This window comes from Lissotriton vulgaris, chromosome 7 (assembly GCF_964263255.1).
Source record: "Lissotriton vulgaris chromosome 7, aLisVul1.2, whole genome shotgun sequence".
Taxonomy (NCBI): domain Eukaryota; kingdom Metazoa; phylum Chordata; class Amphibia; order Caudata; family Salamandridae; genus Lissotriton; species Lissotriton vulgaris.
Window position 1 is genome coordinate 701849863 of NC_141695.1, and position 25791 is coordinate 701875653.

A 25791-nucleotide genomic window follows, 5' to 3' on the forward strand; every position below is an offset into this window, starting at 1 on the left:
CCCTCCTGGTCAAGTGGGTCATTGATTGCGTTCCCGGTCAGGAAGTAGGGAGTGTTTGTTATTCCAACTACTTTCCTGTCCCCAAGAAGGACAAGGGTGGCCTGCGCCCCATCCTGGACCTCTGGGACATCAATCGCTTCCTCTGGAAGGAGAAGTTCAAGATGCTGACTTCACATCACCGTCCTGCCGGCCGACCAGCGCTACCTGTGGTTCACAGTAGGCTAGGAGCATTTTCAGTTTGCCGTTCTCCCCTTCGGCCTTACCAGTGCCCCTCAGGTGTTCACGAAGATCATAGTGGTGCTCGATGCTCATCCACGCAGGTCAGGGGTGTCAATCTTCCCCTACTTCGATGACTGGCTGTTGAAGGCGGAGACAGTCGTCACCCACCTCCAGACTACGCCGACCTCTTGCATTTGCTGGGTTTCTCCATTAATGTGCCGAAGTCGCCTCCGGAGTCCCTCTCAGAAGCTCCCCTTCATAGGAGCAGTTCTGGATTCAACGCTGTTTCGGGTTTATCCTCCCGAGCTGCGGGTCCAGGATATTCAGGCTATGATTCTGCTATTTCAGCCTCTATCCCGGGTTTCTGTCAGGCTGATCCTCCGGCTTCTGGGCCTGATGGCCTCCTGCATCCTGCTGGTGACACATGCCAGATGGCATATACAGGCTCTGCAGTGGGACCTAAAGTTCCAGTGGGCACAGCATCAGGACAACCTGTCCGATCACGTCAAGATCTCGGAGGGTGCTGCACGACAGTTGCAGTGGTGACTCACAAATCCCGATTGGGTCAGTGGCAGATCCCTCTCCCTTCCCCAACCGGAGCACACAGTGGTGACAGATGCTGTGCGAAGTTGGCCTGATATATGATGTTCACTAGTTCTAGTGACCACCTTGTATCAGTCCAAACAACCCTTATGGTGATTGGTTGTAAGTCAACCTTATAGACCAGCTATCCTAATGGTAGCGTGTACAAAGCAGTCTTAGGCTAAACTCTTTTGGCATGTGAAGCCAGCTGTATTACCATATGTAACCCCCTTGAACACCAAGTGAAAGGACACCACACAGGATATATATTCAAAATATATATATGTATTTATTACTACAAATATTCCCCTGAACTCTTTATGAGCACAGGAGCAAACACGTTAAAACAATTCAAAAGATAAGTATACAAAAGTGGCACAAATATGGATAGGTCGGGGTGGCCCCTAAAACCATATACTAAAGAAGTGGTATAAGTACCACAAGTCGAAAGGAAGTAAGGCCTAGGGCCTTGGGAATCGCTGGGGCTATGCTGTACTAAGGCCAGTTAGGAACTAGGAGGCCCACGGGATCTGGTTTGCAGTGCGCCAAGTTAGAAGCAGTGTACATTGAAGTCCATGGATGCGTAAAAGTTAAAAAGGTGAAGGTAGGAAGTCTTCCGGTCAGTCTAGGACTTAACTCTTTGGAATCTGGACACTAGGAGTGTTAAACTACTCGGGGGCACCGGAGTGCCAGCGTTACCTCACCCACAGGAAGCGGGTGCACTGGAGCCAAAGTGTGTCGGGATTTTGCAGGAGTTCAGATGGAGCCTTGGAGTGTTGATGATGCGACCTGATGTGAAGAGTTCTGGTGGATCCAAGGGTGGATCTGAAGAGGTGAAGACCTGAAAGCAGAGGGGACAATGTTCAAAGTCACTATCCAGTGACCGGCGTGGAACCAGGAAGGAACCAGGCGTTGTCGGGTGCCAACAGGTGATGTCGTGAAACCTTGTCTCTTCAGCAGTGTGGACTATGCGACGATAACGGTGAGCTGTCCCTCATAGGCTCCAGCTGATGGCGGAGTCGGCTTCTTGATTGGAGCAACCAGGCCTTGGCTAATGCAAGCCACGCATGAAACAGAGAAGGCGTCTCACTATAACCAGCAAGGTCAGAGGGGTTGCTGCTTTTGGGAGCAGCAAGGGCCAGTCTGGAGCAACCAGACCAGCGTTGGAAAGTTGTCGTTTGGTCGCCAAAATGGCCACTAGCCAACGACTAGTAACCGGATAGGCGCGTCGAGTGGAACACAGCAGAAGGGCCCCACGCAGATCTCCTGAGAGTTGGAGGGCTGGTCCTTGGTGCAAATGTGGCTCGGTGGTGGGGCTTCTCAGGACCCCAAGCACAGCGATGAGGGTGCCTCAGGTGCTGCGCAGTCAGCTTCTCGTGGACTTTTCAAGAGGTCCGGTCCCACGTTTCAGGTCGCCTCCACTCGTCTCAGCTTTGCAGGGACTGTGGATCGGGCTGTTGGATGTCTGGGAGTCTGGTTCTTGTCAGGCTCTGGGCTCCGGCGGGAGGCGGCGGCAAAGCAGTCGTTGATTGCTGGATGGTGCCTGTGTTCACAGGGTGGCCACTCCTTGGCCTCAAGGGAGATTCTTCAGTCTTCTGAGCAGCTCATGCTAGAGCACCATCTCACTCATAACCAAGCACTCTGCCTCCAGGATTGATAAGGCCTGCCATAGGAGTGACTTATAGGTTACTGTGTGTCCTTGTATGTGTATGCGTTACCTGCGGTTCACGGTAGGCCAAGAGCACTTTCAGTTTACTGGGCTCCCCTTCGGCCTTACCAACGCCCCACGGGTGTTCACGAAGGTGATGGCGGTGGTCGCAGCTCATCTGCGCAGGTTAGGGGTGTCAGTCTTCCCCTACCTAGACGACCGGTTGTTGAAGGCGGGCTCTCCCCAGACAGTCGTCAGCCACCTCCAGACTACGGCCGACCTTCTGCATTTGCTGGGGTTCTCCATCAATGTGCCGAAGTCGCACCTGTGTCCCTCTCAGAAGCTCCTCTTCATCGGAGCAGTTCTCGACTCGGAGCAGTTTCGGGTTTACCCTCCCAAACAGCGACTTCGGGATATACAGGCTCTGATTCCATCTTTCAGCCTTTATCCCGAGTCTCGGTCAGGTTGACGCTGTGGCTTCTGGGGCTGATGGCCTCCTGCATCCTTCTGGTGCATCACGCCCGGTGGCGGATGCGGACTCTGCAGTGGGACCTGAAGTTTCAGTGGGCCCAGCATCAGGGCAACCTGTCCGATCATGTCTTGATCTCTGAGGGCACTGCGAGACAACTGCAGTGGTGGCTCACGGACCGCGATTGCAACACAAGATGGATGCCACAAACAATGTGGGCCTGTCAGACGGTTCCTGGCGTTATGTGGAAGAAGGTTTCTGAACATTGAATCCGTACCTTGAGGTAAGCGGCAGAACTCGCACGCTGTTTAATTCCAGTCGAAAAAGAAGTGCGCGAGACTAAAACTTCTCCCCTCTTCATCCATTTACTAATTCCCTATAGAAACGGCTCGGCGTGAAGATAGCGCTCGCCACGCCCGATTAAATACGAGTCCTTTATTCGAAATAAAGGCAGAAGATACACGCTAAGTGCCCCTTTACAAACCGGTACAATGTCGCTTTTACCTCAATGTTAAAACTGAGCATTTAAATGTAGAGAACTAAATAATGTAACTTGTTGTGAAGAAACGGTTTCCACAACATCTTTTTTAATTTTATTTTTCCGGCCAGGTGTGTCCACAAAATAAGAGAATTTTGGCTATTGAAAGCGTCACGCCTATACACCTTAGCAAAGAATACACGGTATGTGGCATTTGAGGTTGCGCCATTTTTGCATTAAGATATTTTACTCTGGCAGTGATAGTTTGTTTCATTCTCAAAATAGGAACAACAGTTATCGAAAAGTCCTCCCCACACCGCCCGCTACAGATGAAAATGTAAAAACGCTGTACTTTTTTCAAAGAGGATTACGAAAAGTATCCCTTCCTGATTTACAAACTACAGGTACTTTCAACATCCATTAAAACAAGAATAAAGGTAGACAAGAGGCAGACAGGTTTTCAATTAAACTTTGTTTTCTTGCATCCTATACAGATTATTCACAAGTCCCTGATGAGAGTTTGGGCACACCAACAGGAACTGATCAGTACATTAAGTGTATAATCAAAATAGGCATATACATAGGTGTTCCTGTCATTTGACGTTGTCTTGCATAATCTTGAACTAGACCTTTGGCACAGAAAACAATAATTGAAATGTCTATTGTTCTCTGGATGTTTGTGTTTTGAATTGTGATTATATAATTTTGTGTATTTGTTTGTGTTGTATAAAACTGTATATATATGTGTAAAAAGTAATTCAAGTGTTTGTAAATATGTATAATTTTTTTGCCCAAAAATCTACATGAAATTTTGCTAAAAAAGATAAAATGATTGGTATAAATAAAAAGTACCTGACCAGATGTAAGGAAGTATCGTTTGGTCTCATATGAAAGAATCGAGTTATAAGTAATAAGGAGGTTGTGGGCACTGTTTTTGTGTTTTGCATTCTATCTGCAGCGTACACAGCAGTTCTGGGTGGATGATCAGCTCTATGTTGGTTACGTAGGTGTCACAAAAAGGTCGGGCTGTGCACAAACGGACCATCTCCCGGTGGGTCGTTCTGTGCATCAAAGCATGTTACTCATTGGCCAAAAAGAAGCCTCCTATGGGGCTGCGTGCCCATTCGACCAGGACGACTTCAGCCACTACTGCCTTGGGACGCTGCGTTCCCTTGCAGGACATTTGTCAGGCAGCTACGTGGGCCTCGCTGCACACGTTTACCAAACACTACTGCGTTGACAGGTCCGGAGAGACTGCTTCTTTGGCTGTTCTGTGGTCCGTGACTTCTTGGTGTAATCTTGTTCGCAGACCCACGACCGGGGTTGGTATTGCTGGGGTATCTATTCTAAGGTAAGGAATCTATGACTAACGTGTCTCTTTCAGATGCACAAGTTACTACTTGTACAACGATATATCTGTAAGAGACATTAGTTAGTGATAAGATTCCTTACCGCCCCACCCATCCTCCCTGTTCTGCGAACTGATTACTAGGATGCTTGATTCCGGTCCAGGGAAGACATAGCTTGGCAGTTCGGGCTGGACTGTTCCCTTGAGGCACAGGGTCAAGACTGATTTGCATGTGGCCATGTCTGAACTGGGGTGGCGTGGCAGGCAAAATAACGATGGAGTAAACCCAGATCTGTGACTGGGGGTGAATGTTTTGCCAATGTGCAACATTCCGTCCATCGCCTTGCGTGTTTTGCTGTTCGCCCTATGTGGGAAGGGTATGCCCAGACGTGTGTCCCGTGCTCACTACGCCACTGTAGTCAAGCTATCCAGGTTGATGACGGCTGATGGCCAGAAACCGGTCGTAGGATGCTTGATTCCGGTCCAAGAAATACTTGGCTTGGCAGTTCGGGCTGGACTGTTCCCATGAGGCACAGGGTCAAGAATGATTTGCCTATGGCCATGTCTGATATAGGGTGGCCTGGTGAGCAAAATAACGATGAATTAAACCCAGATCTGTGACTGGGGGTGAATGTTTTGCCAATGTGCAAAATTCTGTTCATCACCCTGTGTGTTTTGCTGTTCGCCCTACTAGGGTGAAGGTCATCCCCTTTTAGGGCCCTAGTTTCATGCACAAATGGTCAGTATCTTGCATGGCTCTGCGTTTCGGCGCGGAAAGTCGTGTACAGAACTGACGTTAGCGCGCATGGGTGGTGCCTAAGTAGTCTCCGTGACGTCATCCCGGCGCTTATGACGCCAGTGACAGACGCGGAGCTGCACAACGCCACCTACCGACGCGCGGGGGTAAGCAAAAACTTTCCGGATCCAGTCTGACGCTTGGGGAATATTCTACGGTAAGGAATCTATCACTAACTAATGTCTCTTACAGATATATCGTTACACAAGTAGTACAAGTAGTAACTTGTGCATCTGTAAGAGACATTAGTTAGTGATAGATTCCTTACTGCCCCACCCATCCCCCCCATTCTGCTAACTAATTTCTAGGGTCACGGTCATCCCTTTCAGGGCCCTAGTTTCATGGCACCAGTGGTCAGTTTCTTGCATGGCTCTGCGTTTTTGGCGCGGAAAGTCGTGTACAGAAGTGACAGCGCGCATGGCTGGCGACTAAGTAGTCTCCGTGATGACAGACGCAGAGACGCACGACGCCATCTACTGACGTGCAGAGGTACTGCTGGCAAACAATTTTCGGATCCAGTCTGACACCTGGGGATATTCTAAAGTAAGGAATCTATCACTAACTAATGTCTCTTACAGATATATAGTTACACAAGTAGTAACTTGTGCATCATCATCATCATTGTTAACCTACTACTTGTGCTTCACATACCATCCCAAGTTTCTGAATGAAAGTTTCCTACAGAAATATCTCTTTTAAACACATCTACGTAATACAGCAATGCCATATATACTCTCTCACTCTGCACCATGCACTGAAATGAGCACCAATGAAAGATTGCCCTTCTGTATCCTAGCCTCCAGCCTCCCTCAGAATCCCCAACTTTTAGCAAAACAGAACCCATCACCAGGTTACTAACTATACCCTTAATCTTAAATATGCCAGCCCCCTGATGGTACACCTCCGAACCGATGAGCCCAGGCTGCCGCCCAACCCCCTTTCTCAGCAAGCCTAAATCCAAATCAGTGGTGTAGTACACATGAATTATTACCAGTAATAGAATTTTCCTATCCTTTCAAGTCCAAATTTTGAAGGGAGGAGGGCTTGTTGTTTAGATGATGGAGCAAAATTGTACAAAATTGCTTCATTATTTGAGAAGGATCAGAGCCCCACACTAGTAATAATCACAGTCCTTGTTAGGGCAAACCAGAAAAGTCACTAAATAAAGTTGTGCGTAACTCTCTGGTAGCTTGGCACAAACGCAGTCGTTCTTAACTTAGAGCCAATGTGTAAGGTATTTATGCGGCTTCTAGACTGTAAGAAAGTGAAAATACAACACAAGAAAAATACCTAACCAATTTAATAAAATAGAGGAAATTTTGATAAATAAAATTACTCCACAACAACAAACCTCCAATAAGTAGAACCGGAGATATGGATGTAAACAAATTTTCTGTAGAAATAGTGCCAAAAGTGCCAATCGCAGTCATGTGATTGCGGTGGACCGGGTCAAAGTTGAGAGTTAAGGCCAACCAAAATGGGGCACAGGTCATATACAGGTACCAGGTTCATTCCAGTGGAAAGTTTACCTTCTAGCATAGTCTACCTTTCACACGAGGAACTCTCATCGACTAGGTAGCCTGCACTCTGGCTCCAAGCTGGTTCCATAGAGGGGCTCTTTTACGTCGGTTCGCTGAAGTTCTGGGCCTTGGGCAAAACTTGACATTGGCAGGTGTAGGAGAGTGGGGTCTGCAATCCTATGGTCACCCCCGATTTTTGCTTTTTGCTTAACTGGTTTACGACTTTCCCTGGCTGTGGGCCTGCTAATCAGACCCACAGCCTACCTGTTCTCTCTCTAAATTGACAAGAATGTACCTTGGGTGCATTTATCAATTGGTACTGGGCCACCATATCAGTCCCTGTACAGCATACCTTAGGTATCCAGGGCATAGGTGTACCCAGGGCCTACCAGGGGCTGCAGCATGTATTATGCCACCCCTGGCTGGCCATCCAAATCTGACACAACTGGCTGCACGACAGCTGGGGCAAGGTGGTGTAATCACCCTTTGCTTTAGATATAGTATCCTTATATCTAAACCTAAAATGGACACATGTATTCCTATCAGTCACTCCTATGGCAGGCCATAACAATCCTGAAGGCAGAGTGCTTGGAATTATGTGAGATGGTGCTCTGGCATGAGCTGAGCCCGTCTGCAGCTTGCGGAACCAAGTCCTAATAGCTGTTCCATGATAACGCGTACCATATACTCTTAAGTGCATTATAATCCTTGCGGTTATTTGCCAACTTTGGTATCGCTTTATCAAAACATGTCGAGTAAGGTCTCATACAAATTGGAATACTAACCTCTCGCCAATTCTGGCGACGGGGTTAGCATTCCACCCTTCTAGAGGGACACGACATGTATGTAACTGTGAACCCCGGTTAAAGTTAACTCGAGCCTCAGCATCACAAAATGGATGCTGCCACCACAGACACAAGTCTGACCTCCTGCTGCTGGGAGTCCTTCCAGCGAGGAGAGCTTGGACAAAGGGTTTCCTGTCAGGGGCGGTGCTAGCACCATCCCAGACAGGGTTTTGTGTATCCCAGGTAGGCAGGGCTGAGAGGAAGGTGACTGCAAGTGGCACCCCGGTGCTCACTGTGCATATGCCGGCTCAAACCAGTTCCAGGGGCACACCAGCCCCGGAGCTGTGGAAAGTCTGGACAAGGGAGAGGGGTCTAACAACCCCCCTCCTGGTCCCACCCATGGGCAGGACCTAGTCGCGTGCCAGCCCCTTTTCTTAGAATAAAGGTAGGAGCGGGCCCCCTTCCCAAATTAGATCATCCTGAATCTTGAACGACTTTCTACGAAAGGAACTCTTGACTTTCTTTGAGTACTCTCCCTTGTGGCTAAGGAGTAGCCACCCTGCACCCGCAGGCACCATCTAAGTATCGCGGTTTGCTTCACGTCCATCCTCCGGATCAAGACTGACCAGCTCGACGAGACCCGGATTCCCTGGCATCTCTGACCTCTACCTGCATCATCAGCCCAGCTGAGATTCATGGGTGTGACGAGACCTGAGGGACCGGCCATCTTCTGAAACTGCACGACGCTTAACCAGCACGACCGCCGAGGGATCCTCGAGTAAGTGCACTGGGGTTTGAGAAGCCCCCACCCTGAGCAGCTCCAGCACCGAAGTCCAGCCCCCCAGCATCCACAAGATCTGCGTGGGGCCCTTCTGCTCTTTGCTGCTCACCGCGTTGTCCGGTCACTTGCCCGTTGGCTAGTGGCCCTCCTGACGACGTACCACGACGATTACATCGCTGGTCTGGTTGCTCCAGACTGGCCCTTGCTCCCTTCCAAAAGAGGAGCACCCCGGACCCTCCTGGTCCACTCCAGACGCCATCTTGACTCCACCGCGTGGGCTTGCCTTTGCCAAGGTTTGTTGCCCCTATCTTGGGTCCAGCATCGCCGACAGCAGACACCTTCGTGGGACAGCTCGCACCGCCAGACTGGTCGCCGACAACGCCTCCTAGCCCGTGTGACTGCAGAGTCCAGCGTCGCCCACTCACCTGGTCGAGGTGACTTCATCCGGTGCCATCCTGGTGCCCACACAATCACTGGCTAGTGATTAAGAACTGAGTCCCCTCTGCTTTCAGGTCGTCTCCATCACCGATCCAGGCTTGGATCACACCGAACATCTTCACTGGTCGCCTGCCAGCAACTTCTTCTTTCAGGCTCCATAGACTACAACAAGGATTCCCGACGTCTTTTGAACCCTATGCAGCCGCAGCCCCTGGGCTAGGTAACCCGAGCATTTCGGTGCTCCAACGCAGGTTCACTATCCAAGTGTCCAGATCTTTTTTCGTTTTTAGTCTACCTAGTCGGATTCGTCCGGAAACAGTAACTTTAGAAATACTAGCCTCCATAGACTTTGTCCCGCATCCCGCGTGAGAGTGCACACTCTGCACCCTATCTCCCTAGGCCTCCTGCTCCTAACCTTAGTGTTTAGTAGTGTGATCCTGAAGCCTCTGGATCTTGTTACTTACCTGCTAGTATTTCGCATTCCACTTTTAGAGTATATGGTTTTTCGTGCCCCTCGGGCATTTGTGTAAATTGTGCAACTTGAAGTATTTTCGTAAGAGTTTTGTATTGTGCTTACCTCCCTGACTCATAAAGAGATCAGGGTAGACTTGTTATAAATAAATATCCTTTATTTTCATAACAACTTGTGTGGTGTCCTTTCACTTGGTGTTCAAGGGGTATATGTGATGGTAAAACAGCTGGCTTAACACGCCCTCTAGAGTTTAGCCTAAAGACTGCTTTTGTCCACGCTACTAGGATAGCTGGTCTATATGGTTGACTTACAACCAATCATCAATAAGGGTCGTTTGGTATGATACACAGTGATCACTAGAATAGTGAGCACTATATATCAGGCCAACTTCTCACAGCAGGGAACTGCAGTGCGGTTGCTGTCAGCTGGTCAACAATCGAAAGGTTGTGTTGATGGGAAATGTGGGGCAGTTATTGTTGACACAAAGATCTCTGGACAGCAAAGTCCAGGGTCTGTATCCCGGAAAGTGTCACCTGCAGTCGAATGGTTTTCTTGAGTTGGCCTCTGTGAAGTCTGCTTGCAGTTGCAAGATGCCAGGGGATAGTTCTTTGTGACACGAAAATCCAAAAATTGAGTTTTTTTAAGTCCAGTTCTTGCAGTTTTATGGTTGGAGGCGTACACTGTAACACAATCCCAGGGTTCAGGATATCCAACCTAAATTAATAATTGCACATTCTAAGAGGGACATTGCCTTCACTCCTGCTTTTCTGAGTGAGATACCATTACAGGAGATCTACAGGCCAGCAACTGTTCTACTCTCCATACCTTTGCAAACCTTTATGGCCTAGTTTGGAGGATCAATTTATTTATGGGTATTGTGGCTTATATTTAATTATCTGAGGCACCTCCATCTAGCTGTGCTGGCTATTATTGTTAGTGTGCCCTGTCAAAGAATAAACATTTGTTTTAGAGGGGTGTTCTTTTTGCATAATCTTTATCAACTACCTTCCCTCCCTTTCCATCTCAGTATCTTCTGACACCTACTGGGCTGCAAAATTCCCTGGAGTTTTAGAAGCTGAGAGATTTGGGTAGGCCAGCACCAGATATGTGCTAAGTGTCATCACTTTTGGTTGACTTTGTGCATGCAAAAGTGAAATGTATAATGTAAATGGTGCCAACTAAATCTCTGACACAATTCGTTTTTAGGTCTCGTGGCGTTGAACCGCGCAAAAGCGCGGTCTCGCCAGAGACCTATTGTGAGCGACTCTGCTTTCCGGGAGAGGAGACAGGAGCTGGCCACGCGCTCGGAATTGAGCGGGCCACGCGCACGTGAACGCGCTCGCTGCCAGCTCCTGTCTCCTCTCCTGGAAAGCTGAACCACACAGCCACACCTCCCCCTGCTTACTCATGCGCACACACACGAGCACACCTACACACACGCACGCAGACACACATACAGAGACTAACTGGGTTGCCGAAGCACTCAATACACATACAGAGACCCCCCTCCCACCCTGCCGCCGCCGCACACATACACGCGCACACACACACACAAGCGCACCAAGACCCTCCCCAGCCGCCCACCCCTACAACTAAGGATTTTCTAGCATAGGCCCTTCTGTGCCCCGGTGGTTGTTTTTCTCTGCCGTTGAAGAATAGCGCTTTTTGTCGTAATTAAATAAGGAACGGGACTTGAGTTTCGGGAAGCGCTGTCTCCACCCCTGCCGTTAGTACGGCGGTGTTGCAGCCGGAGTTTGTGTACACTCGTAGGCCGGGGGGGGGGAGGCGCGGCGGTCTGGGGGCGGGGCATGGCTGCAGCTGAAGATGGCGGAGTCCCCGTGGCCGCTGGAGGGCTGGAGCGGAGCGACCATGGTGGGCGGCCTGCGGCGACACGGGACCCCCTTGTGTCAGGGGACCACGACGAGGGAGCCGGCGCCTGGTGCGACTCCCCGGTGTCACCGCTACCCCTCCCCCACCGTCCTCCCCCCCCCAGTCTTCCTCTACCCCGGGGCCCGCCGCAGGCAGCGTCGGGGAGCAGCCCGGAGCTCAGTGGCGGACGGACACCAGCGGCGGGGACGAGGACTCCCCCCTGTCTCCCTCCTCAAATCTACCGCTGCTGCTGATGATGATGATGAAGTACCCAGGGGCGCCCGGCACCAGAGCGGCCCTGTACAAGAAGAGTACCTTGTGGGTCCGACAGGGCAGGGGCATGCATTAATCCATGACCTGAGCAAGCGAGGAATGAAATTGCTTCAGTTAGTATCGGGCTGAAAAGAGGGTCAGAGCAGACTAGACCCTCGCGTGCACAGAGCTGTCACATGCATGCTGTGCTGCCTCAGCTGAGTATCCTCTTGCATTGCCTCCTCCCCACTGCTGACACCTACCAGTGCATGGCAAGAGACCGTGTTTCTATAGCATCTGATTTGAACGTAGGCAATACATTAAGTTAAATAGATTTGAAACCTTATTCTAGTTAAGTACGTTTTAAGCACTTTGGTTCGAAGGGGTCCTCTTAAAGCCTCAGTCACAATATCAAGAGATTTCGCCATAAACCGCGATAGAAGCTGCTGTCGGAAATCTTTCACCGTGATACTATTATAGAGTCACTACTTTGCGTGTGGTGTTTTCAGAAGAAGGCAGACAACCAGATTGCCTTTTTTTTGCACAGATACTGGCCGTAGTTAGCGAGAGCACCATGCAGTAAGGTTGCTTTGGACATACTGTGGTAAATTAAATTAACTTTACATTAAAAGCAACAGTGTACACTGTTCAGAAAAGTACCAATCCGTTGCTTATTTCGCACACTAAAGCCTCTTTCGTCTGTAAAAAAAAGTATAAGGTCTAAAAGACGTTGAAATGTGGAGGGTGGAAAAGGAGACACACGTTATAGTCTTCCACTGAATGCTCAGACTTTAGGTTATTCTAGCGAATTGAGCACAAATCAATTTCTCCATGAAAAGAATTGTCTTACATTTAGATAGGAGAGAGCTGGCAATATTTGTTGACTACCCTTTCAGCTTCATGGTCATTCAGTAGCTGCTCTTAGGAAATAATTGGCTACTGTATTCTCGGGGGCTAACACGCTCGTCTCACACTTACTCATCCACCACACTGCTTGCCGCTGTGCCCCATAACATGATAACCTCACCCCGGTGATCAACATGCACGACATTAGAAGCACTTCCCACATAGGATCAAAACAAAGACCACATCCTTCCAACCCTCACCCTAGACGATGTAGTGTGCTCAGTACTTTAGCTACCCACAAAGTTGTAGTAAGAGCTTTATAAATGCTGCAATACAATATTCTTTCCCGCTCAGCGTAGAAACAACGCAACTATCAGACCAAACTCTGAGCATAGGTTATCCAGTTCTTTTTATCAGTTGCAGGTATGTTCATTTGAAGGCCCTCATCCAGTCGAACATTGCATTCAGTGTTAGACTTTGGGAGTTGCTGGTAATGAAGACTGGTGGGCAGGCCTCGCTCACTCACCCTCACACACCATCACTCGCCCTCACACACCCTCACTCGCCCTTACAGCCTCACACCCCTCACCCTCACAACCCTCACACCCTCACAACCCTCTCACCCTCACACCCTCACCCTCACACACCACATCATTCAGGAACACCTCCGCATCACTCAGGGACACCACCACATCACTCAGAGACACCACTCAGGGGTACCACCACGTCACTCAGAGACACCACCACATCACTAAGGAACACTACCACATTACTCGGGGACACCACCACATCACTCGGGGACACCACCACATCAGCTAACCATTCACAAACAATGTTTATATACCAATTGCAAATTAAAAAAATAAATAATGCAAAGCATTGTCATTTACAATGCCAGTAACTCAAACTTTAATGCTGCCAGACCTATTGCATTGTAAATGCTTGTTTCTTCAGTACCCCTGCCAGCTGTTGTAATATTTCCAAGATAACGTACATTTAGAGAGAACACATTATCTGTGAAGCAGTGTTATATAACTTTGGATATTAAAATTTGTGTAATTAAATTCATTGTTGGTACTTGAAAAAGCTTGTTACTCATTGCACTCATTAGTCATGAATTTTGGCTGCACAGATGGGAGAACCTGAAAGCAGAAAATAGGGAAAGAATAATTAGACCTCGACAAAACCACTCGCCCCTTGGAATTGCATGAAATGTTAGCAGGTCGAGCTATTTTTAGCACTTACACAACCCTGCTGGCAAGTAAAATTGAGTTGGAAGAAGCACGTGTTCTTTTTGTTCAAAAAGTGAATGAGCAATTAAACGCCTTTGTTTTATCTTGTCACATTTGCCAACTGCTCAAAGACGGAGGTCAAATGTCATTTTGTCTTTTTACTAATTGTTGCTCATTTGTTCCTGGAAATTGGTGTTTACTTTTCTTTCTCTTTTTACAGTTACTGCTTTTTGTCAAATAAGCTATTTGACAATATGTGTGAAACAAAATGCAGTAGAATGCCCGTTTTGTTTCTCTAAAACATTTGAACAGCTTGTAAATTAATACTACAAGTAGATAAGAAATTATGAAAGAACTTTTTTTGTAATTCAGAAGTGTGATGCAAATAAAGATCTCAATTGGAGTAAAACAAATCAGGACATTTTACTTGGTAATGTGCAAATGACAAATCTTAGCAGAAACTTAATTTCCAAGCTTTGTAGTCTATATAGTTTTAAAACCACATGTCAGTGACAAAATTCTGTGGCCATTTCAATGTAAAATCTGCTGATTGCAAAAAACAGTGGGCTGCTACTTTAAGCTTTTGTTATGTATTTATGAAAACATGATGCGAGACACATTCCTGGCCATGCCCTGATGACAATGCATTTAATTAATTAAGAGGCAAGTCTGCATTCAAGTGTATCTTATATGTGGCTAGATTTGCGTTCTGTATGGAGCTAATGTTTAGTCTATTAAATCAAACAAAAGCGTTTCCTGTACAGCAGATGTGCTGATCGTGCATATTTGAAGGTGCGCTCATATGTGATAAAGAAGAAAATGGTGTCTTAGTGAATTAAAATACTTGCCCAGGATCACATAATTTGAAACCAGTTTATGGGTCAAGAGCATTATAATTAGGTCGAGTAAATTATTTAAGTCACTTGACCTGCAGGTCTAGTAACATTTTTTGGATTTTTCAAGCCCTAATAATGAATCTATATTCTCTCAACTTTTTCCATTTCCTTTGCAGTATGAACCAAGAGGACCAGGCAGGCCACCATTGTACCAAAGAAGAATTTCATCTAGCTCGGTCCAGGCTTGTCACGAAGATCTAGGCACTCCACAAGAAAATCTTAATCAATGTAAAGAACTTCAGGACCACAGTAACCAACCTCCGTTCAACTATTCACCACCTGAGTTATGGGTGAATGCCACCTCATCTGTCCCGTACCAGAACATTCCATGCAATGGTTCCAGCAGAGCAGTGCCACATAGGGAAATGTTAGGTAATGCATTACTCAGCATATACTCTACATAGGCTATTGTTGTTTTCATCTTGAACGTTTTTGTAATTTTTTTTTGTTACCTTTGTTGTGCATGTGAACTGTGGGTGAAAGGTTTCTACTTAAAATGGGTAATTGTTGCAAGATTGGATCAATGTTCCTATTGTTTCAAAAATATGTACAAATTGGCCAGTTGCTTAAAAGGATACTTCCCGTGCAGTAACGGATCTAGAAATGTTTGATTATGAGGTACGAATCACCATAAACAGCAAAAACGTTGTGAATCTGTTGGTGGAAAGTAAAAACAAAAGTGCAACCTTTCACTTTGCAAATGGTTGGTAAATATGTTAAAAGTTAAAATATTAGTGGCAGGAACCAAATATTTTAGTGTATTTTCCCAAATGTATGTATGTTTGCTCTCTTAGTCAAATCATACCAAACATTTGGCTTGTAAATCTCTTCCTTTTTTTAAGCCTTGGTTGCTCACTAGATTCAACCTGTTGCAATAGATATGTGGACATATGTTAGGAAAATTCAGCTGCCTGGATATGATTTCCCTCGTTCTTGATATGGAAGAGAAACCCACTAGGCTTCTTGCATCTAATAGAGACTTCTAGTTGCAGATTCCTTACTTTAAACTATTACTCAGGCATCAGACTGGATCTGAAATCTTTTCGAGCAGTATTTCTCCACACCAGTAGGTGGTGTCTTTCGGCTCAGCATTGTCTGCTTTGGAAGTGACCTGCACTTTGCCTATATAGGCCAGCATGCTGACATCATTTCTTTTACTTTTTGTGCCACTCAGTGCAGATCAGAAGAGACCTCCAGTCAGTTTTTGACTGACATTTTTCAATATTTTGTCAAGCCCTGTTTCGAGACTTTGTCTCCCAGTGTGGTAGAATGTCCCCTTCAAAAAAGGTCAGATTTAAGCCCCATCTGTGGCAGACCCCTCATCAGGTGTGCATTTGGTGTTTGCAACGTCACCACAATACTGACTTGAATTGACTGAGAACACCAGACGGACAGTCACGCCAGCACTCATCAGCAGTCTGGATTATGGCAGCAGTCTCTTCACCATATTCTCCAGACAACTCCTACACAGACCATCCAGAACACTGCTGCAAGACGCCTACTCTACCTCCACGATGCACGCAAATCACACCGCTCCTCAGGATGCTCCACTGGCTTCCCATTTACAAGCGCAGCCAATTCAAACTTTTTATGCACTCAAACAAGCCCTACACTACACAGGACCAGAATACCTGGACAGCCGCTCACACTTTCACCAACCCACCAGACATCTACGCTCTGCATCACTCTCACTTGCACATTTTCCCAGCATGCCCAAAAACAAAACTGGAGGTCGCTCATTCTCCTACACCTCACACAAGACATTAAACAAGCTCCCTCAACACATCAGAGCCTCCTCCTCACTTCTTGATTTCTGCAAGATACTGAGTACCTGGCTCTTTCTATAAGCACCTTCGGGACCACAAACCTACATACCTGGCCAAGTACCTGGATACCCTGTTGGGTGATTAGCAAGCTATACAAATCGATGTGGCATAACACAACGTCCGTGCCATGAATCCTAAGGCTGCTTGAAGCATGAAACTCTTTGTCGCCGGACGCTGGTCACCTCCACAACGCTTCGGGTCCCGGTCGTGAGGCAGATCTTGGACCTGTTTACGGAGTCATCGTGCTAAAAGTTATCAGGTAAGTTCCACAAGAAAAGAAAAGAAACGCTTTTCTACTTTACTCCGGCTGTCCAAATTTTCACTCTATGCTCTGCTCCCACACAATGCCTGTCTCTGGGTCTGCTCCACACCTCCCTGAGTTTCCTGGAGTCAGAGCGACCCCTGCCCAACTAGGAGAATTTTTTAAGGCCTGCACCTAATTTCTGGGTTGGCTTTACCCCTCTAAAGTGCCTTCAGGCCCCATGGGATCAGCGGGTGCCCCCACTGGATTTCCGCTGGTATCTCCACCCTCTGCTCCATTCAGGCACTCACTTCCTGTTCTGGACCCAGAACGACTCCTATCACGAGACCACAACCGTCCCTGGACTCTTTATCCAAGTCTTCGCACTCTGGGTCAGGTAAGTCAAAGCACAAGAAGCAGCCAAAGAAGTATTGTCGCTCTTCGGCCGACGAGGTGAAGGCTGCGGGTGGTGCCATTCCGGCCTTCCCTCCCTTCCCGGGACTGGGAGCGACCCCTGCCCAGCTTAGTCAGTTCTGCGAAGCGATGCATGCCATCTTTGGGCAGCCCGACTCCGCTGGTGCGCCTTTGGGCCCCACAGACTCGGCTGGGAGCCCTAGGCCTTCGGCGGCTGCAGCCACAGCACCGCAGGGTCCCCTTGGATCCAGGCCTGGATCCAGATCTGCGCTTGTCGATCTCGTTACACCTCCAGCTGTGCCGATTCCACCGGCATCACGTCCGCAGCCGGCGCCGGCTGTAGTCAACACTGGCTTCCACCCAGATGTGGATACGGAGCCACGCCGGATCCGGCACTGATGGGTACTTTTGTGCCTGCATTCCACCCAGGCCATTTTCAGTCAGTTTGGCAGCCAAAGGAGGGTGAGGAAGACTGGGAGGGGTCTGGTGACACTTTAACTGACCACTTGGAGTACGACCAGGACTGGGAAAAGGAACAGGGTGATGCCAGTGGTCGGGACACCTCACCAGACCTTGGCATGTTGTCTCCTCCTACCGTGGCTATGCAGGAGGGAGCGTCTTTTACCAGTGGTGTTGCGTAGGGTGGCCGAAGCCCTAAACCTCAAACTACCTACTGTGGCAGTCAGGACTAACCTCCTGAAAGAGGTGCTTCAGCCAGCAGCGAGCTCTTCGGAGCCCCTGCTGCGGTTTAATGAGGCCCTAGCAGACATCCTTTTGAGCACCTGCTCCAGGCCCAACACAGGCCTTCTGTGGCTAGGATGGTTGCCCGACGCCACCACCTTGGCCCGGGCAACCCCACTTTACTCTCCCAATATCCCTCCCCCAGAGCTTGGTAGTCCAAGCTTCAACGTCCCAAAGTGCCTTCCCTAACGCACCACCGGACAGAGAATCCAAGAAGCTGGATCAGCTTGGCAAGAAGTTGTTTTCTTCCTCCAGCTTAGGGCTGCAGTCTGTAAACACTGCATGCCTCTGGGGCTGTTATTCCCACTCCGTGTGGGATATGGTGGCGCAAGTGCTTCCTAAGTGTCCAGAGGAGGCCCGGGTCGTACTCTCCCGTCCTGTTGCCGAGGGGAGTGATGCAGCAAAGTTTACCATCCGCTGTGGACTGGACACACCGACTCTCTTTGTAGGACCATTTCAACGTCTGTGGCGCTTCGCCGTCACGCCTGGTTGGGATCGACTGGCTTTTCTGGGACTGTCTAGAACACTTTGATGGACATGCCCTTTTTTGGCCTTCGGCTATGGATTCTGGACACAACGCAGTTTTGGGTTTATCCTCACGAACTGCGAGTCCGGGCTATGATTCCGATCTTTAAGCCTCTATCCCGGGTTTCGGTCAGGATGACCCTGAGGCTGCTGGGCCACATGGCCTCCTGCATCCTGCTGGTCAATCATGCCAGGTGGCATATGCAGGCTCTGCTGTGGGACCTAAAGTTCCAGTATGCGCAGCATATGGGTAATCTGTCCGATTACGTCAAGATCTCGAAGGGCACTGCATGACAATCGCAGTGGTGGCACACAAACCAGGATTGGGTCAACGGGCAGATCCCTCTCCCTTCCCCAACCAGAACACACAGTGGTGACAGACTCATCCCTTCTGGGATGGGACAGCCACATGAAAGAGGCGGAGATCAGAGGCCTCTGGTCTCCGGCGGAGTCTGAGCTTCACAACAACCTTCTGGAGGTTCGGGCGATCCGTCTTGCACTAAAAGCATTCCATCCCTCTGTCCGGGGAAGACTGGTGCAGGTGTTCACGGACAACACCACTGCCATGTGGTACTGCAACAAACAAGGCGTGGTGGGGTCGTGGACCCTATGTCAAGAGGCCCTCCTTCTCTGGACATAGCTAGGTTCAACACCTGGCAGGTTCATTGAGCGCCAGGGCGAACGAACTCAGGTGCATGATGGATCACGAATGGCGTCTTCACTCATATGTGGTGCACCGCCTCTTTCGATAGTGGGGATAGCCTTGGTTAGATCTATTCACCACCGAAGAGAACGTGCAATGTCAGCAATTCTGCGTTTTGGAATTTCCAAGGCGGCATTCGCTAGGCAGCGCTTTAGGTCGAGAGTGGAGTTGCAGTCTTATATACGCCTTTCCGCCTATACCACTTCTGCCCAGAGTGTTGGAGAAGATCAAGTGCGACCGGGCCCAAGTCATTCTTGTGGCTCCGGATTGGGCATGAAGTCTGGTATCCTGAGCTGCTCAAGATAGCCATTGATCCCCCTATCCAATGCCACTACAGGAGGATCTTCTGTCGCAGCAGCAGGGGATGGTCCTCCACATGAACCTGTCCAGCCTACACCTCATAGCATGGAGATTGAGCGGCAGCAGTTAACGATCATTTGACGTGCCTCCTGAAGTCTGTGATATAATCTTGGCAGCCAGGCGTCCTTCCACGATGGCGGTATACGCCTGCAGATAGAATACATTTGTGGCATGGTCCACAGCAAAGGCTGTGGATCCCCTTTCTGCCCTCTTTCTGAGGTTCTCTTGTTCCTCCTGTCTTTGGCCCAGCAGGGCTCTACTCTGGGCACTCTTAAGGGCTACCTCTCGCTCATTTCAGCCTTCCTCAGGCTTCCTGATCAGCCTTCTCTTTTCATGTCCCCTGTTGTAAATAGATTTCCTAAAGGCATTACTCCTCTTTTTCCTCCTGTTCCCTTCGTAATGCCTCAGTGGGACTTAAACTTGTTTCTTACTTATCTGATGCGTGCTCCCTTTGAGCCGCTACATAACTGTCCTCTCAGACTCCTCACTCTGAAAACTGCTTTTCTGGTGGCCATCACCTCTGTGCGCAGGGTGAGTGAGCTACAAGCTCTGTCTTCCAAGCCTCCTTTTCTGGCTGTTCATCTGGACAAGGTCGTCCTCAGAACTCGACCTTCCTTTCTTCCAAAGGTGGCCACTTCTGTTCATATTGGCCAAACCATCACTTTGCTCACCTTCTTTCCTCCTCCACATCCTTCAAAATAGGAAGAGAGGCTCCACCGTCTGGATCCAAAACGTGAGCTTTCCTTCTGCTTTGATAGCACCAAACAATTCCGGGTGGACGACCAGCTCTTTGTTGGTTACGCGGAAACTAAGAAAGGTAGGACCATGCACAAGCGGACCATCTCCAGGTGGGTCGTTCTGTGCATCAAGACCGGCTATTCTTTGGCAAAGAAGGAGCCTCCAGTGGGGCTGCTTGCCCGTTCCACCAGGGCAACGGCAGCTAGTTCTGCTTTGGGATGAGAAGACCCCATAAATGACGTCTGTCAGGCAGCTACGTGGGCATCGCTGCACACGTTCACCAAGCACTACTGCCTGGACAGCCAATTCTGGAGAGATGGCTTCTGTGGCCATTCTGTTCATCAGGACTTCCTGGTGTGAACCTAGTTCGCAGACCCACCTCCGGGGTTGGTATTACTAGGGTATCTATTCTAAGTGCAGGAATCTATAACGGTTTCTTTCAGATAAACAAGTTACTTACCTTCGGTAACGATATATCTGAAAGAGACACGTTAGTGATAGATTCCTTACCTTAGAATATCCCCAGGTGTCAGACTGGATCCGGAAATTTTTGCGTAGCAGTACCCTTGCGCGTCGGTAGGCGTCGTCTGCGGCTCCGCGTCATTCGTCGGCGCCGTGATGATGTCGTCGGAGTACTTAGACGCCGCCTCCGCGTGCTGACGCCAGTTCTTATTTTTTTTTCCGCACAAGCAAGGGCAGATCTGGAAAAAGCAGTACTTCTAGTCACTTTTTGACTAACTTTTTGGATCATTTTGATCATCTTTTCGAAGTCGAACGACTCCGATCGGTGCCATAGGGATGCCTGGATTTAAGCACTGCGCGGATTGCGACCGCATGATGTCGGTCACGGATCCTCACCGTCGGTGTCTACTGTCTCAGCGTCGACCACGACGACAAGGCCTGCCCCGACTGCCGGGCCCTGTCTTCGAAAGCCAGGCGGGAGCGGTCCCGCAGGAGACTTGAACTCCGGCAGTCGGCCCCGCGCCGCGAGAGGTCCCGGTCCCATGGGAGGTCGAGGGAGAGGTCGCGGGGTCGGAGCCACCACAGCTCCGAGAGTCGGCACCACTCCTCCGGTTCGAAGTCGTCGTCAGGTAAGAAACACAAGAAGTCATAGAGGCGTCATCGCTCTTCTGACTCCCCCCGACGCTTGCACGACGCTGCCGGGGTTTCGGGTGACACCGCCCACGCTGCTCCGTCGGAGTCGCGGGCGCCGCGTCCAGCTCCACACCCTCCGGTCCCTGGGCGAGACGCGACACCGGAGGAGATCGAGCGCTTCCTCATAGCCATGAGGTCCCTATCTCCTCCGACAGGCTCTGCGGCGCCTTTGGGCCCAGCGGACCCGTCTGGGGCCCCTAGCGGGTCGGGGCTTTGGCCTGACGCCGTCGGATGCTTCGGCCCCGACGCCGCCGGCGCCTTCGGGCCCGGGGCCGCAGAGCCCCGCGGTCCCGGCGCCTTCGGGCCCGGCACCGCAGGACCCCACTGGATCCGCTGCGGGATCTGGGTCATCGCCGGTGGACCTTTACGACCCCCTGCTGCCCTTTAATGAAGTCTTGACCGATGTTCTTTTGGGCACTTGGTCCAGGCCCGCTACGGGTTCGCCCGTAGATAGGAACGTGGCCAGACGCCACCGCCCGGCCCCGGGCGACCCATGTTTCCTGTCCACCCATTCCACCCCCGAGAGCCTGGTCATCCAAGCATCCAATTCCCAGACCGCATTCCCGTCGTCTCCGCCGGACAGGGACTCCAAGAGGTACGAGCAGTACGGTAAAAAGATCTTCTCCTCCCTTAGTCTGGGACTGCGGTCTTCCAACACCGCATGCCTCTTGGGCCGCTACACCCACTCTCTGTGGGATACGGTTGCGGAAGTGCTGCCAGAGTGTCCGTTGGAGGTACGGGCCAAACTCGGCCAAGCCCTTGTGGAGGGCCGGGATGCAGCCAAATATTCTATCTGGTGTGGGCTGGATACCACCGACTCACTAGGTAGAGCGATGGCAACGACGGTGGCGATTAGACGCCACGCCTGGTTGAGGTCTGCCAACTTTTCGGCCGATGTCCAAAACACACTGATGGACATGGCGTTCGATGGCCGTTGCCTTTTTGGCGACAAGGCAGACCATGCGCTTGAGCGCTTTAAGGACTCCAGGGCTACGGCCAAGTCCTTGGGCCTGTCGGCCTCGCGCCAGCAGACTGCTGCCTTTTGCTCCTTTCGTTGCCAAGGAAGGGGCGCCCCCACATGTCCTGGCAGCCATGGGCCGCAGACTAACATCCGGCGTGGTGGAGGTGCCCGGGGACAACGGCGAGTCCAGTCCACATCCACCCCCGCAGCATCCGCCACAAAGCCTTCCTAGTCCGAACTTTCAGGCCCATTCACGCCAGTGGGGGGCAGGGTTCGCCATCACCTCCTCCACTGGCGCCCCATCACATCGGACAGGTGGGTGCTGCAAATCGTCCGAAGAGGCTACTCCCTCCCCTTTGAGGTGACCCCTCCTGCCATGCCACCGCAGTACCACTGCGTGTCGGAGGGGGGGGTCACTTGAATCTTCTGCAAGAGGAAGTTACCGCCCTCTTGGCCAAGGGGGTCATCGGGCGTGCTCCTGGGCCAGAAGTAGGGTGTGTTTGTTACTCCCACTACTTTCTGGTTCCCAAGAAGGGCAAAGGGGGCCTACGCCCTATCTTGGACCTGCGGAACGTCAACGGTTTCCTCCGGAAGGAGAAGTTCAAGATGCTGACCTTGGCTTAGGTCTTAGCTGCCCTGGACCCGGGAGACTGGATGGTAGCGTTGGACTTGCAGGACGCTTATTTTCACATCCCCGTCCTGCCGGCCCACCGACGTTACCTGCAGTTCACGGTAGGCCACGAGCACTTTCAGTTGACTGTACTCCCCTTCGGCCTTACCAGCGCCCCTCGAGTGTTCACAAAAGTGATGGTGGTGGTTGCAGCTCATCTGCACAGATTAGGGGTGTCAGTCTTCCCCTATCTCGACGACTGGTTGTTGATGGCGGGATCACCCCAGGCAGTCGTCAGCCACCTCCAGACTACGGCCGACCTCCTGCACCTGCTGGGGTTCTCCATCAATGTGGCTTGCCCCAGGCAGTTGTCAGCCACCTCCAGACTACGGCCGAACTCCTGCACCTGCTGGGGTTCTCCATCAATGTGCCGAAGTCACACCTGTGTCCCTTCCAGAAGCTCCTCTTCATCGGAGCGGTTCTAGACTCGGCGCAGTTTCAGGTTTATCCTCCCGAACAGCGGGTTCGGGATATTCAGGCTCTAATTCCGATCTTTCAGCCTTTGTCCTGAGTCTCTGTCAGGTTGACGCTGCGGGTTCTGGGGCTGATGGCCTCCTGCATCCTTCTGGTGCATCACACCAGGTGGCGGATGCGGGCTCTCCAGTGGGACCTGAAGTTTCAGTGGGCCCAGCATCAGGGCAACTTGTCTTGATCTCGGAGGGCACTGCAAGACAGTTGCAGTGGTGGCTCACGGACCGCGATTGGGTCAGCGGCACATCCCTCTCCCTACTCCAACCGGAGCACGTAGTTGTGACTGACGCACCCTCCAGGGCTGGGGGGGGCCACATGGGAGAGGCGGAGATCAGAGGCCTCTGGTCTCCGGCGGAATCCCAGCTCCACATCAACCTTCTGGAGCTGTGGGCTATCCGGCTCGCACTGAAAACATTCCTCCCCTCTTTCCGGGGGAGTGTAGTGCAGGTGTTCACGGACAACTCCAACGCCATGTGGTACTCCATTAAACAGGGCGGGGTGGGGTCGTGGGCCCTGTGCCAGGAGGCTCTGCGCCTCTGGCAGTGGCTGGAACATCAGGGCGTGACCCTGGTGGTTCAACACCTGGCAGGTTCCCTGAACACCAGGGCGGACGAACTCAGCCATCGGTGCATGATGGATCACGAATGGAGTCTGAACTCGGACGTGGCGCAAGGTCTCTTTCAGCAATGGGGAGAGCCTTGGTTAGATCTATTTGCCACAGAAGAGAACGCACAATGTCATCAGTTCTGCGCGTTGGAATTTCCAAGGCGGCACTCGCTCGGAGACGCTTTTCGCCGCAAGTGGAGTTGCGGTCTGTTGTACGCCTTTCCACCTATACCACTTCTGCCCAGAGTGCTGAAGAAGATCAGGCGCGACCGGGCCCAAGTCATCCTTGTGGCTCCGGACTGGGCACGAAGATACTGGTATCCCGAGCTACTCAGCATGTCAGTTGATACCCGATTCGTCTGCCTCTTCAGGATGACCTTCTGTCGCAGCAGCAGGGGACGGTCCTCCACCCGAACCTGTCCAGCCAGTCTGTGATGTGATTCTGGCAGCCAGGCGTCCCTCCACTAAATCCGTATACGCCTGCAGGTGAAACACATTTGTGGCATGGTGCCCAGCAAAGGCTTTGGACCCTCTTTCTGCCCCTCTTTCTGAGGTTCTCCTTTTCCTTCTTTCTCTTGCCCCGCAGGGCTCTGCTCTGAGCACTATCAAGGGCTACCTCTCTGCCATTTCCGCCTTTCTAAGGCTTCCTGATCAGCTCTCTTTGTTCAAGTCCCCAGTTGTAAATAGGTTCTTGATGGGCATCACTCATGTATTTCCACCTGTTCCTTTTGTGATGCCCCAGTGGGACTTGAACCTAGTTCTGACTTATCTGATGTGCGCTCCCTTCGAGCCACTTCATAACTGTCCTCTTCGTCTTCTCACACTTAAGACTGCATTCCTGGTTGCCATCACCTCTGCTAGGAGTGTGAGTGAGCTCCAGGCTCTTTCTTCACAACCTCCTTTCCTTTCTGTCCATCTGGACAAAGTTGTGTTGCGGACGCGACCCTCTTTCCTGCCCAAGGTAGTCACAGCCTGCCACATTGGGCAGTCCATCACCTTGCCCACCTTCTTTCCGCCTCTGCATCCCTCGAAAAGGAAGAGAGGCTCCACCGTCTGGACCCAAAACCTGCGCTCTCATACTATCTGGATCGCACACGCCAGTTCCGGGTGAATGACCAACTCTTTGTTGGTTACGTGGGCGCTAACGAAGGTAGAGCGGTGCACAAGCGAACCATTTCTCGGTGGGTCGTCTTGTGCATCAAGGCATGCTATTCTTTGGCTAAAAAGGAGCCTCCTGTTGGGCTGAGGGACCATTCTACTCAGGCCACGGAGGCTACTACTGCCCTGGGTCGGGAAGTCCCCTTGCAGGACATCTGTCAGGCAGCTACGTAGGCCTCACTGCACACGTTTGCTAGACACTACTGCCTGGACAGCCAAGTCCGGAGAGATGGCTTCTTTAGCCGTTCTGTTCTCCAAGACTTTCTGGTGTGATCATTGGTTCGCAGACCCACCACTGGGGTTGATATTGCTGGGGTATCTATTCTAGGGTAAGGAATCGAACAGTAACCTGTTTCTTTCAGATGCACAAGTTACTTACCTTCGGTAACGATATATCTGTAAGAAACAGTAGTTCGTATTAGATTTCTTACCGCCCTACCCATCCTCCCCGTTCTGCGAACCGATATCTAGGGTTAAGGTTCATCCCTTTCAGGGCCCTAGTTTCATGGCACCAGTGTTGGTTTTTATCATGGCTCTGCGTTTCTGGCGCGGAAAAGCTGTGTATAAGAACTTACATCAGCGCGCAAGAGC

General features: G+C 50.6%; 1 protein-coding gene across 2 annotated transcripts in view; it reads left to right on the forward strand.

The window, feature by feature from the left end:
- The window catches only part of HELZ (helicase with zinc finger), a 1742088-nt gene that overhangs the window by 1627922 nt on the left and 88375 nt on the right, over nt 1-25791 (forward strand). For both annotated transcript variants that reach the window (XM_086930935.1, XM_086930936.1), the window contains exon 31: nt 14748-15003. In XM_086930935.1, the coding sequence (XP_086787061.1) occupies nt 14748-15003 (256 nt within the window). The remainder of the gene's footprint in view (nt 1-14747; nt 15004-25791) is intronic.